The 14321-nt window shown below is 39.6% G+C and overlaps 1 protein-coding gene across 10 annotated transcripts in view; it reads right to left on the bottom strand.

Annotated features, from left to right (window-relative positions):
* LOC122540743 (kelch-like protein 29) overlaps positions 1–14321 on the bottom strand; it is a 389851-nt gene that overhangs the window by 147898 nt on the left and 227632 nt on the right. For 9 of the 10 annotated variants that reach the window (XM_043676929.1, XM_043676918.1, XM_043676909.1 and 6 more), the window contains one exon: positions 2089–2236. In XM_043676929.1, the coding sequence (XP_043532864.1) occupies positions 2089–2236 (148 nt within the window). Of the gene's footprint in view, positions 1–2088; positions 2237–6961; positions 7213–14321 lie in introns of those variants that run through there. The other variant, XM_043676967.1, reaches the window with a different exon arrangement.

Raw genomic sequence — 14321 nt, 5'->3', positions numbered from 1 at the left:
AGCATCCTGAGGACAGAAAAATTGCCAAGTAATACTTCTCTTTTAAAACTGCTGATTTCTTTTGTATATGTAGGAGGTGTGTGCATTTTCCATAAGGTATCATTGTTCAAGAACTTCCTTCAAGAGTCTAATATTCAAAAATGTAGAATATAATCTATTTTGCATTTTTTAACTGCTGACCTTGCTGGTCTATGAAGTTTTCCCTTGACTGACTGCAACTCAATCACAGCTTTACCGTACCTCAATATACGTTGTTTCTTTGCCATTTTGGTTTATGCAACCTCCATTGACTCACCCATTCTCCAATTTATCTGCCAACAAATGAACAGAATTCACTTCTGCTTTTTTCTAAACTTAAATGCCACAATGTCCTTTCCTGTCCTACTTAATCAATCCTCCTTTCTATTATCCATTTTCTCTGTTCCACCTTCAATTGTTGAGCCATCACTTGTTTCAGCACTATGTTTCAGACCTGGTTTGTGTTATGAATCAGACCAGATGCCCTCAAAATACATTAAGAAGATAGCTTAGAACCTAACTTTTTCTTATTGGACAGGTGATTAGATTAGACTAGATTCCCTACAGTGTGGAAACAGGCCTTTCAGGCCAGCCAGTCCACACCAACCCTCCAAAGAGTAACCCACCCAGACCCATTTCCCTCTGACTAATGCACTTAAGATAGCCAATTCACCTGACATGCACATCTTTGGACTGTGGGAGGAAACCGGAGCACCCAGAGGAAACCCACGCAGACACAGGGAGAATGTGCAAACCCCATGCAGAGGCTGGAATCAAACCTGGGACCCTGGTACTATGAGGCAGCAGTGCTAACCACTGAGCCACTGTGCTGCCCTTTGTAAGGAGGTAGTTTCTGCTCAGTTTCATTCCAGATGTAATTCAATTTGTCAAACCACCAGATTTAAAGCAAACCACACATTTTTCATCAACTATCATTAAAATACAATAAAAGAATGAAGAAATTGGCATAACTTAATTCTATTTGCAAAGTTAACAGAATAATGGATAATTAACTGCTACTAATTAACTTCTAATAATAACATCCCATAAACACACCCTTGGAAAGGCAAATTCAGAAAAAAAACAGATTCTCTCATAGACAATTCTTGTAACAGGAAGTGAAGCCCCAGCTTTTAGCTGTAATCAAGGGAGGCTGAAAATGTCTGCCACTTCCTTAGGACCCCAACAGCAACTGTTGAAAGCCAAAACTAAAAATCCTGGTTCTTTGGGAGCTTTCCCACATCTATTCAGGCTGCTTCTATTGTTCCAACTTTAAAAAACCCAAGGCTTTACAAGTCGTTTATTTTACGAGTTTTCAATAGACAGCTCTACGCCTTAGCCTGAAAACCTCTTCAACAAAAAAGGACAAATTACACCTCTTAAAGCCATAGTATTGTCACACTTGTCTAAGAATGTTAGCCAGATTATCTCTCTTCTCTTGTCTCAGGACCTTCCTCTGTGTCCATGTGTTCCATGATATGTGCACAGTGACCTCACCCAAATCTTCTTACATCACTATACTAAATATAACTGGAATTTAAAATTACATACTATGGCTTGATTGATTTCTGGCAAATTGCGCTAAAAAACAATTGGAAACTTCTGCCTACGTTGTTTATTTACTGTGTGGCTGCCATAAATTGGAAGAAGATGAATCCTGGAAGTAAGAACACTTTTTAATTATAAATTAGAGACAAAAGAATACAAATGCTAATCAGCACCCAAGTAAATTACATTTGGGTTAGTGTCCAACTTGAGAATATTCCTTTTTATAAATGTAATGTTTAATTCCAACTCTACCTGTTGGTTTAATTGAAACCTATTGCTTTGAGTATTTTATATAGCTTTAAATGGAACAGCCTCAGCCATTTTCTTGCCCAGAATGTTATGGCAATAAACAGCACTGTGGTTTGATTAAAAATGGTCCCCGCCTGCAGCTTTGCTATTTAATCAACACAAGATCTGCTTATTGTTTTATACTCTTGAGAGACCCACTCAATTACTTGATTAAAAAAAAAGAGAAATTTGTACTTTCTCTTGGGTTTAAGAAGAAAAAAAGAATTCACATACCAGCATTTTCTATTTCTCTCATTTGTTTGGATGGAGGTTCATCTGTGTCCCAGGGAGTTGACTGATTGATAGGAGTTTGTCCCCATCTTACACTTTTACTGAGCATTTGTCCTTGTGTCTGACTGTCAATCTTAGAAATGCTTGAAGGCTACATTTGAAAAGACAAAAACATATACATTCAGACACTGTAGACAAAAACTGTGCACCATACAAAACCATCCTCATTTCTTCGACACTCTGGAAATATTTGACAATATATTTCAAGAATATCCGGTGCAGTATGTTCTACTCTATTATTATACCATTTAATTAATACTACTTGTATATGCTATTTCACATCAATAAATTGAATGTCAAAATGAATTACACTAGTTTCTTTGGCAAGGTGACATTGAGTGTACAGTTTGCTTCAGTTACCTGTTCATAGTATCTGATTTTTGGAAGGTTGAGACACACAACTTAGATCCAACATTTGATTTTATTTAAAACTCTTTTTTTTGCCAACTAAAGCCCAGGCTGCAAGCTAGTTCTTAAAGCTTTTTGTTCTATAAATGGAAATACAAAAAGACCTGGAAATTTCCAGAATTCATTTTCTACACTAATAACCAGAGTGCAGTCCCAAGTGTGTAATAAACTCAGCAGATGGATTTTGAGGGAGTCAGCAAGTAAAATTGGTTGAACTCAGCAGGGAATCGTAGGTGAAGATAAATATTTTTACTATGCCATAATTCCTCTTTGTACCAAAAAAATATAAATGAACAGTGGCATACATTTTTGAATACATTTTAACACTAATAATAAACATTCCACAATACAATATATATTAGTGAAAATAAAATCTTGGTGGCTATGTTTTATGAAACAAAGGAAGAAATAACGCAGAGCAGCAGATTTAAATATGCTTGTATTCAATAACCTTACTGGAATATATTCTGTAGGTACAGTAGATTCATTAATAAAACCAGCACTGGTGACAAATCATTCAAGCATCCACAAGTCATTTAGAAGCATTAAATAATTTATTGCAGATACTAAATTGAAACAGGTAAAAATGCAGCTGTGGGATTTTTATTAGGAAAATTTTTAGAAACTACTTGTACTAGATTGTAGCCAGATAAGTTGTAATTATTTAATGTGGCATTTTATTATTCAAGTCAATATGGCAGCAGTTGAAAAAGAAACAGACTGAAAATCAAGCCAACGGTTGAGATGACAAAACATACTGGTGATAAGTGAACAAAACATAAGAGTTCAGCAATAAGTGGCAATGGGCCTAATATCATATTATATATTTATAAAGTAGCAAACTTATTCACCATTCTGAATTATCCCCCAAATTTCATTCTCATTGGATGTTCATGTTATATAGTGAGCAAGTGACCTTTCAACCTCTAAAATAGGCCTGGAATGCAACCCAAATGAAGGTCTAATGCAAGAAGCAATCTAGAGGTTTGTGTAGACTTTATTACAGAGTTCTGTGGATTTTAAATACAACACTATCACAGCTTTGCTTCTTGTAATTTTTAAAAAATCTTCCTTGATAAGAAACACATGCATTTCTTGACCGAGAAATGAATAAGCAATAATTAAACAGCATACAGTAGCATTGTAGCTATCTCACTGATGACCAAGACCCACTTAATGCAATTTTCAGGAAGGTTTAACTTGTCAAAAGACAAGCAGCAAACCCTTCTGCTGTTAATAATTGGAGGCTACTTAAATGTATGATTAAGGTAGGAGCAGGTTTGTAATTCTGAGATCGATATGACCAGTGTGTTGAGTAAGCCAATCAGCAGGTTTAAAAGGGATTATTAGTGTCAGGTTAGGGTTAGGGAAATAAAGATCACGGCAATTGGGGCGAGTTCCGTTGGCCCAGAAAGAGCAGGAATAGACTCCTATGCCTTAAAAGTTGAGAATCTTAGAAATCATCATAGATTTTTAAAAATGTATTTGCACCAGTGTGCACTGATCAGTAGGATTACTGCTGTATTCACCTTCGATTGCCAATGCTTTTCAGACACTAAAAGATAAGTGGTAATTTCAAAGCCATGTGATTTTAAAAATATTCTAGACCATGCAGCAGTTTTAAGAAAGCATATGGAGGCTAAGAAACATATTTATAAAATAGATATAAATTTACATCAGAAAATGTAATAGTGGCCTCTGCATAATTCAAAATAATTCTCTGGAACTGTTGATGCTTGCTTCCTTGTGAAACTATTTTATCCCTGGGAAAAAGTGAGGACTTTAACTGGCCTGAAACCCTTAAGGAAATTTGTATCAGGTTTGCAGTGCTTTTGTTGCACAGGATGCATTACTCTATTCAGCATTCAATGGAACTTGTATATTCCTGGGATAAAGTGCATTTCTGAGTTTAACTGGCCTGAAACCCTCAAGGAAATGTGCCTCTAAGGTTTGTAATGACTTTGTGAAATTACATACACAGACCTGTAGCCCTATTCAGGATTGCAGTCAGTTTCTCTATAACAGAGATCAGATTGACCACAAATACAGTATATTATATATGGTGCCCTTTATCTTACCCTTTGTATTCTCTGATTAATAAATGCGGATCAGTGGCACGGACCAGGAAGGATCATTCAGGTGAAATTCATAAGTCCAAATCTCCTAAACTGTCCCCTGAGGGGTTTTGTGGCTCAGTAGTAATGCCCCAACCCCTGGACCAGGAGACTTGGGTTCAAGTTCCACATGCTTCAGAGGTGTGTCATAACATCTCTGAACAGGCTGATTAAAAAACAGATAGAATAAAACATAATACACTATCACACGAGGGGTTCTCTTGTGACACAGTGTTAGTGTCCCTGCCCCTGTACCAAAAGACCCATGTTCAAGTCCCACCTGCTCCAGAGGTGTTCCATAACATCTCTGAATAGGCAGATTTTAAAAAAAAAAATGCATATTGTTACATTCACAGAGCAATCTGAGACAGTCATGAAGGAGAAATATCACTAGACTATTCACTCAGGGACCCAAACGACATGGGTTCAAATCCGGCTATAGCAGCTAGTAGAATTTAAATGCAATCAATAATAAAAGATGGAATTAAAAGCTATCATTGATCAGTAAACATTCACCTTGTTCATGACTATCCTTTAGGGAAGGAAATGTGCCAACCTTATCTAATGGCCTATTCATGACTCCAGCAAGGTGGTGGACTCTTGAACTCAGAAATGACTTAGCCTCTCTTTTCAAGGGTAACAAATATTGATCTTGACAACAATGCCCATATCATACGAAAGAATTTTAAAAAATAAAACACTTGAGAAACCCAAGAGGACACCGAGCAACGATGTGGCAAAGCACAATGTCAAGGGTGGATCTACAGTAGATCCACTACATTACACCATAAATTTTAGTGACTTGCAACCGCAGACCACACAAGCTGGAGACAGGCTTATCCACACGCATGATCTTAAAATGAGGCAAGATGGAAACATTTAATGAGCAATACATATGAATTGAAAAGCATATCTCATCACCCTAATATGTAAATAATGAAAAAAATCAACAAAGATTACATAACAGGAAGTACCCCATTTTCATCTTCTTCTAAAACTGAAGAGTTTTGAGAAACTTATTGAAGACCTGTTTGTGAATTATTTAACACATACCAAGTCACTGGTGATTTGGTAGTTATTCAATCAATACACAAAGTTTTCAGTAGCATATGCCTTATTACAGAGCAGAAATGTCTGCAGCACAGTGAAGCATTAGGGAGAGCAAAAACGTTAAATAGAAATCATTTAATGGGGAGGTGATGGCCTCGTGGCAGTAACACTGGGCTGTTAATCTAAAAACCCAGGCAATGTTCTGGTGACCCAGGTTCAAATCCCACCACTGCAGATTTTTTTGAATTCAGTAGAAGTCTGGTAGTAAAAGTCTAATGAATCCTTTGACGATTATCGGAAAATTCCATCTGGTTCACTAATGTCCTTTAGAGAAGGAAACTGCCATCTTTACCTGGTCTGGCCTACATGTGACTTCAGATTCACAACAATGTGGTTGACTCTTAATTGCTGTCTAGGGATGGGCAATGAATGTTGGCCCAGTCAGCGACACCCTCATCCCATGAATGAGTATCAACAAAACCTGGATTCCTTGTTCCAGGATGCAGTCACACTTCTTAGGGAACGACATCTGATTGGGTCAGGGACAGGAGGGTGTGATTGTGGGTGGAGCAGGGAAAGGCACCCAGAGGGCAGAAGCAAAGATCATTAAGCTAAGAAAAGTTTGAAGGGCTAGACTCATCATGTTAAAAATAATATTAAACTTAAAGGAAAAGCACATAATTGTGCAAAGTATCAGACAAATTCTACTTTGCTGCAAGCACGCTCCTAACAACTCATGTAGAAGCGCATCTGAAAATAAGAAAGCATGCAGTCAGCATCAGTGTTAAAATATAAGCAAATAAACCCATGTTAGGAGGTTCAAGTTATCCATATTTACTCTGTGCCAAATGTGAAAGCCAAGTATGGACACTGAGACTAATTGATGCTTGGAAGATCAATAATCATATGGTTAGACCACAGGCCCCACAGACATACTGCAAGTTGCTGGATATGGGAAGGGGAGAGAAGCCTTGTTTAGCACTACAATGGTGTCAGTGGTAGGCATGCAGCACTTTTAGCAACAGAAAGGCAGCCATGACGACTGGTTCTAATGGGTAAATTATTACTTAGACATTGTAATGTCACTCCTCTCTCCTTGCATCAATACAGAGGTATCTAAAAAAAACATTTTATATTGCAAAATAATTAACTCTGCTATTCTGAATTCTGGTCCTGATTTTATTTAAGATCACATCATTTACATTTTGTGTTATGCTGCTTTCACGGTACACCTTATCACCTACCTGCACAGAATTTCCCCTTTATGGCAGAGCGAAAGGAAACCATTTTTAAGTCCTCCAAAACAGATGCATATTTGCATGACTCAACATTTTATAAACTGCAGTTGTGCTAGAATCCTCCTTAAACAAGCAGTTTTATTTGGCGCAGTAACTTCTGCAGGGTCTGATTAACAGCAACAAATGCCTAGCTACTTCCAGAATATTGCTACCAATGAGAATTAACTGAACAGATGACACTGAGCGCAGTAGGAACAATGAGCTGCTCAGCATAATGACTGCAATGATTGCCTCCTCTCCTTTGGCATCAGCAGCTCCTAAGTTTATATTCCAGGCAGAATTTAAGCTGCCGTTCCATCGGACCCAGTGGTTGTTGCTGTTTCAGCTTCCTGTCGTGCTGCTGCTGCTAAATATTATGAACAGTTCCCTCTGATTTCAACAGTGATATTAAGAGTATAATCACAATATAAAATGGGACTGAACAAAGGTCTAATGTCTCGGGCAACAGCCAACAGGCACCAGGACAGATTGAATGAGCCACACGAGGAATAAGTGAATTAAGTCTGAAAACTGGCACAGGGATTACAATACACAATTAACCCATGACCTTGTTTTACTGATACAGGCAGCAAGCCAGCCTAATGCTATCTGTTTCCTTACATGATTTCACAGTGCAGTCAGAGTGAAGTGCATCGTTAAGGAGCTGCAGGCTTCAGCTCAGGATGCAAAAATCTCAGTGTACGATGACTAGATAAGGCAAGTCTGCATCTCGTAAAAGGGTGCCATTTGAATGGAGTGGGTGCTGGAATCCATTGCAAAAGCGACTTGGGAACAGGAACGTAACGACACACCAGAGAGAGTGTCCCGAGGCTCTCTGATGCATTACTGGATGTCTGGGTGCAGGAAAAGGACAGGAGGAGGGAGGTCCTTCATCCACAGAGGTTCAGAGATATCTGAGACAGCACTGGCAGCAAACAACTGTCCAGATCACTGCCAGGACACTTGCTCGAGGGAACTGCACAAAGTTCAGCAAGTGCACCAGTGGTAAAGATTAGTGAATGGTCTTTCAAATATCACATGTCCCCAACTGCACCACTAGACTCACACACTGCTCATTATTCCAAAGCCTGACTATCTATCAGCCATCTTGGTCAAGTTTACATACTCAGTGTTGCAAGCCTTACACCTTCATCTTTATGGCTTACTTACACACTAATGGTTATTCAACTAGAACCACCACATCGCTCAACACATTGCACTATACCTAATGATAGTTTTGATTTGATTTGATTTATTATTCACATGTACATCGGTACAGTGTAAAGTTTTGTTTTGCATGCAGTGTAGGCAGATCACGCCGTACAAAGTGCATTAAGGTAACAGAACAGAGCAAGAAATACAATGTTAAATCTAAATCAAAAAACATTGTACAATATTCAATGATACACTTATACTTGATGGCAGGAGCACCAAGGGTGGCACGGTGGCTCAGTTGTTAGCACTGCTGCCTCACAGCGCCAGGGACCCAGGTACGATTCCCGCCTCAGGCAACTGTCTGTGTGGACATTCTCCTGTGTCTGCATGGATTTCCTCTGGGTGCTCCAGTTTCTTCCCACAGTCCAAAGCTGTTTGGCGAACTGGCCATGCTAAATTGCTCATTGTGTAGCTTAGGTGCATTGTTCAGAGGTAAATATAGTATAGTAGGGGGATGGGTTACTCTTTAGAGGGTCGGTGTGGACTTGTTGGGCCAAAAGGCCTCTTTCTAGATTGTAGGGACACTATATAAACTGATGGGTTGCCATTTGTCTTCACCTTGACTGAGCAGTTGAGTAGAGTCATGGTCAACAGTGGAGCTGAAAGGATTGAGGTACATGTTCTTACCTACTCTACCTCATGTCCCATAATCTCTAAACGATTCCCAATGTGATGATATCGTAAATGTGCACCTCCACTTTCCCTAACCTGTGCTTTTTCTCCCCAATGCCCTAAAAGTGCCACCTCACCAGACAACAGGAGAGAAGTGAAATAAAGAATGAAGTGCAAGAGGGTGAAGAAGAGACTGAGGATAATGAAATACCATTGCTGGATTTCAGACTAACATCCGCTCACTCAGATGTTGGCAGTGGATGAAGTATAGGAGATAACAGAGGGGGATATCTCCATGCACAAATGACCGGGCACGAGTAATCTGCAACCAGGGCAGCAGAAAGGACAGAGTAGGAATCAGTTCCCTAAATGGCAAGTCCGGTCATAAAGAACTCAGGCAAGGGCACTGATAGGTTCCTGTTCAAAAAGAGGCTGATTGAGCATTCACAATGCAATGTTTTATACATTATCAAGCTTGTCAGAAGGTTTGCTATCACTTCAAGGAGCATTGAGGTGTCTGGAACCAACTTAAAAATCACACAACAACAGGTTTGTTTGGCAGTGGACATAGCACAAGCATTTGGAGCTCAAACATCGCTGTCTGGATGTGAGAACACCTTGGGGTGTGTTTACAAGCTAACTCAGGCTGCTTCCACTGATGCTGAGGGGATGCAGCTCAAAGTTAGGCCTTCAAAGCCATCTGCAGTCTACCCCTCTAGTGCTCCACAAATCATCTATTGGCATAGCATTGTATAGAAGCGTCAGGTCACATAATAGGACACAAAAAACAGGCACTAAAGAAATGCGATTAGTTTGAGCTTTATATGGAAATTAGATAGCCCATTTGATAAAGTTGGTTCAGAATTTTATTTTGAGGGTTGTGGCCCAGGAGAAAGGCCAAGAGTGGGACTGTTGTTGATGGGTGATTTGGCATTATTCTCATAGTTGTTTGAGCCAATCCTGCCAGAAAAGGGATTAGGTTAATCTCTTTTTTTACTTTCTCAGTTCCAAGGCCTGTGCTGGGGAGACTGCACAAATTACAGCTGGCCGTGATGAATTGTGACGTATGATTGAGTGTACACCATAGGCTTCCTCCAAATGGCCGAGCAATACAATCTGTGTTTAAGCATCCAATGCATTTTCCAATGACATTATGCGCAGGCTGAATGATTATTGTTTTCAGTATGCTACACAAGTGCGTGTCAGAGACATGAGCCATGTGGTCAACGATAGCTCTCAATCCTCTGTAGATACTCTCTGGTTTAGTGTCGTGGCTGAAATACCGATGGCATAGCAGAATAAAGACATCAAGGTTCGTGCATAGACAGTCACCATGTGTCATAGGCCACTGTTGTCCTCCCTGTAGAGACCACTAACTTTTAAAAAGATATTTGAATTTCCAATGACGCACCGACAAGATCAAATGAAAAAGATTAGATTCAAGCCTCTTATTGTCAAAAGAGAACCAAATAACATCAGCAATCTCTAGTTAATAGAGAAATTGTGAGCTATAGAAATGAATAAGCATGTTTGCTGGTATTAGACTTTATACACTTTTGAACCATTTCTGCATTCTCAGGTTGTGGGACTGGCCAGCATTTAAAGGCCAACCCAAAATTGTCATTGAGAAAGTAGTCATGAGCTGTTTTCTTGAACCCCTGCAGTCCATGTGGCATAGATCCATCAATGGTACTGCTTGGAAGGGAGTTTGTGGTTTTTGACCCAGCAATAGTGAAGGATGGGTGACAAAGCTCTAAATATGTGGCTAGGATGGACACTTGCTCAAAGGCTGTTCTTGTGTATTTGCTGCTCTTCTTCTACAGAGTGGTGGAAGTTGGAAAATTCTGTCGAAGGGCTTGGCTGAGTTGCTACAGATCATTCCGTTGATTGACTCACTGTGGCAGCAATGAGGTGGGGTGAGTGAATGTATATGTGGATGGCGCTCCAATTAAGTGTGCTGCTTTGTTTCAACTTTCTTGGGGGTGCACACATCCAAGCAAGTGGGGAATTTTCAACGTACTCCAGACCCATGCCTTGTAAATGGCAGAAAGACCTTGCGGACTCAGCAAGTGAGATACTCTGAACTGCTTTGGTAGTCAAAGTATTTATATGGTTGGTCTCATTGAGTTTCTGAGAAATTGTCACCATAGCAATGGTAACACCATTGAATGTTAAAGGGACATGGTTGGTCTGTCTATTATTGGAGATGGTTATTGTCTGGCACTTGTGTAGCACAAATATAATTTGCTAATTATAAGCCGAACTGGAACATTATCCTGGCTTTGTTGCACCAACTGCTTCAGTATCTGAAGAATCGAGAATGGTGCTCAACATTGTGCAATCAGCAGCAAACATTTGACTTTATGGTTGAGGGAAGGTCAGAGATGAGGCAACTGATCTCAGGGGCCAGGACAATTCCCCAAGGACCTCCTGTAGTGATGATCTGTGATTAAGTTGATTGACCTCTAATGACAACTGTCTTGACAGCACGGTGGCTCAGTGGTTGGCACTGCTGCCTCACAGCGCCAGGAACCTAAGTTCTGCATGGGTTTCCTCCGGGTGCTCTGGATTCTTCCCATTGTCCAAAAATAGGCAGGTTAGGTGAATTGGCCATGCTGAATTGTCCGTAGTGTCCAGGAATGTGCAGGCTGAGTGGATCAGCCTTGGGAAATGCAAGGTTACATTTATGTTTACAGTAAAATGCAGGGATGGGGTAAGGGGGGTGGGGTTTGGTTGGGATTCTCTTCTGAGGGTCAGTGTGGACTCAATTGGCTGAATGGCTTGCTTCCATATTGCAAGGATTCTATGATTCTATGATTTTTTTGTGCTAGATCTGACTTCAACAAGTGGAGAGAATTCTCTAATTCACATTGATTATTGCTTTAATGAGAGCTCCTTAAGTTATAGTTCCTGGCTGCAGTCACCTTCAAAGTCACTAGCAGTATCAAAGTTTGCTCTTCTCTGGGATACCAACCCTACCTTGAGATGGTGGTCCTTTTCACTGGATAACTCCTTCGCAAAAAGGAAGTTAAAGACTACCATCCCAATATTCTGCTCATAAAATTACACAAAACGAAAAAAGCCCTGTCTAGAATTTCAGTTTAGTTCTTCAGTTGCCCTTTCCCAGCCAGATTAAACCCATTGGTGGAATATTGGGAATATTAGGCTGTTCAAAGCATCAAGGTGGTAAAAACAATGACTGCAGATGCTGGAAACCAGATTCTGGATCAGTGTTGCTGGAAGAGCACAGCAATTCAGGCAGCATCCGACGAGCAGCAAAATTGACGTTTCGGGCAAATGCCCTTCATCAGGAATAAAGGCAGAGAGCCTGAAGCGTGGAGAGATAAGCTAGAGGAGGGTGGGGGTGGGGAGAAAAAAAACTTGTGTAAAAAAAAACTTATCCTTAATCTTAGGGCCAACATATTTCCTTCTGGTTCCTGATAGGTATAATGTCTTGTCAGGTTTTTCATTTATAATCAATTAGAGTATCACAAAAGAATACAAAAAAAATCACATTTCCAACATTTGCACTTGTTCATTTTATTTTCAATCTGCATTTGCTTCAATGTCAATTAAACAATAGGATGAAAGGAATTGGGAACAGGAGATCCTCTCACCCTGTTACTCCACAAACCATATGTATTAAGCCAAAAATGTAAAATCAATAAACCATGAATAAAATCTGAAACCCTAACACCACCAGGATATACCATACATCTGAATTAATAGTATACGTTACAGTACATTGAAATTTGTTGAGATTATGATCAGGAAAGCATTTCAGATGTTTCACCAAGATGCACAAGTGGGACAATGCATTTAAATAATAGGCCCATGATAAAATATCAATTTTTAGCAGCTTTAGCACTTATGGTTTAATTTCTACTTACTGTAATATTCCCCAAAAGCTTGGCCATATGTTTGATGATTTCACTGTGCTGGGATGGTTGTGTCTGGAGTAGTTTCTTAATGACAACTACACTTTCTGCGACAACATTTTCTGAAAAATATGGAGTAATTTCTGACGTAAAACTCAGCTTTAATAAAATTAGCAACTTATTTACTACCCCACAGGACCTCCAGAGCTCCTCAGAATCCTTCACATTTTTGCTTAAGTGAAATGCAATTGTAATAGCAATATAACTGTAATTTCTAATTCAAAATGATAACATTTACTGCCACAACTTATTTCCCAAATATGTCTTGCAAATCTTAAGTCTTCATACTTGAGATTTAATCGAAAGATGGAAAGTTACTTTGCTAAAGGCATTAGCAAGGTTGGTCTTTGTATCTTCGATGTTTGTTGTGTCATGGTGTGAGAGAACATTGGTATCTGAAGGTCTGTTTAATTCTTGAACCACAATAAGTGAATAGTGCAGATTAATAATTCCATCAGTGAAAACGAAGGATTTGCAAAGCTTGACCTGCACCTTTGTACTTACTCTGCAACTAATATGCAGCGTAATAACTCCTCCAATCAATCACTTACCCATAGAAAACCTATGAGCTTTCATTCACGGGAGTTAGGTGTGGCTGACAGGCTAGCGTTTATTGCCCATCCCAAGTCACCGTTGAGATGATGAGTGTTGGTGAGTTGCCTTCTTGAACCATTGTAGGTAGATCCACAATGCCATTAGGGAGGGAGTTCAAGTGACGCTGAAGGAACAGGTTATATTTCCAAGTCATGATGGAGACTTTCTTTGAGGGGAACTTGCAGATGGTGGTGTTCCCATTTATTTACTGCCCTTGTCCTTCTAGGTGGTGTGTGTTGGAACATGCTGTCAAAGGAGTGTTAGTGAATTCCCGAATTGCATCTTGTACACACTGCCGCTATTGAGTGACAGCGGTACGGAATGTGAATGTTTGTGGATATGGCACCAATCTTTATTAGTGAGTTTTATTAGTTTATTATTTTATTAGTGAGTGGTACCACCCCTGAGAAAAACAGGAAATGATGTCACCTTAGGGAATGATGTCACCACAGAAAATCACACCACAAACTCTAGCAAACAAACAAATAGAAAGCAGGCTACACCACCAGTGCTTCATTCGGAGGCTCACTGAAGAGGTTACCTAGTATAGTGACGAAACATCTGAAAACAAACTCAGTGAGCAAATCTAAATTTAGGGTTCTTTCTCCTTGATGCTGTCAAATATGACAGCTGTTCAAGGTGCAGACATTCAGGCAAGTCAAGGATACATCTGACTAGAGCCTGGTCAATGGTTTTCGGGAACCATGTGGCAAATTACACACAGCATGACTCCTAGTCTCTGACTTGTTCTTGGGACAATAGCACAGGGCATAAAGGAGAAATGTAAGCCATTTGATTCACTGGCCATTCAATGGCTGATCTGATGATCCTTAATTCCACTTTCCTGCCTTTTCCCATAATTCTTAATTATTAGAAATCTACCTCAACCTCATTTATACTTAAAGACCTAGCCTCAACAACCCTCTGCAGTAAAGAATTCCACAAACTAACTATCTTGAGAAAAAAAA

Source organism: Chiloscyllium plagiosum, chromosome 3 (assembly GCF_004010195.1).
Source record: "Chiloscyllium plagiosum isolate BGI_BamShark_2017 chromosome 3, ASM401019v2, whole genome shotgun sequence".
In the NCBI taxonomy this organism is placed as follows: domain Eukaryota; kingdom Metazoa; phylum Chordata; class Chondrichthyes; order Orectolobiformes; family Hemiscylliidae; genus Chiloscyllium; species Chiloscyllium plagiosum.
This window is presented reverse-complemented; position numbering and strand designations above follow the sequence as displayed.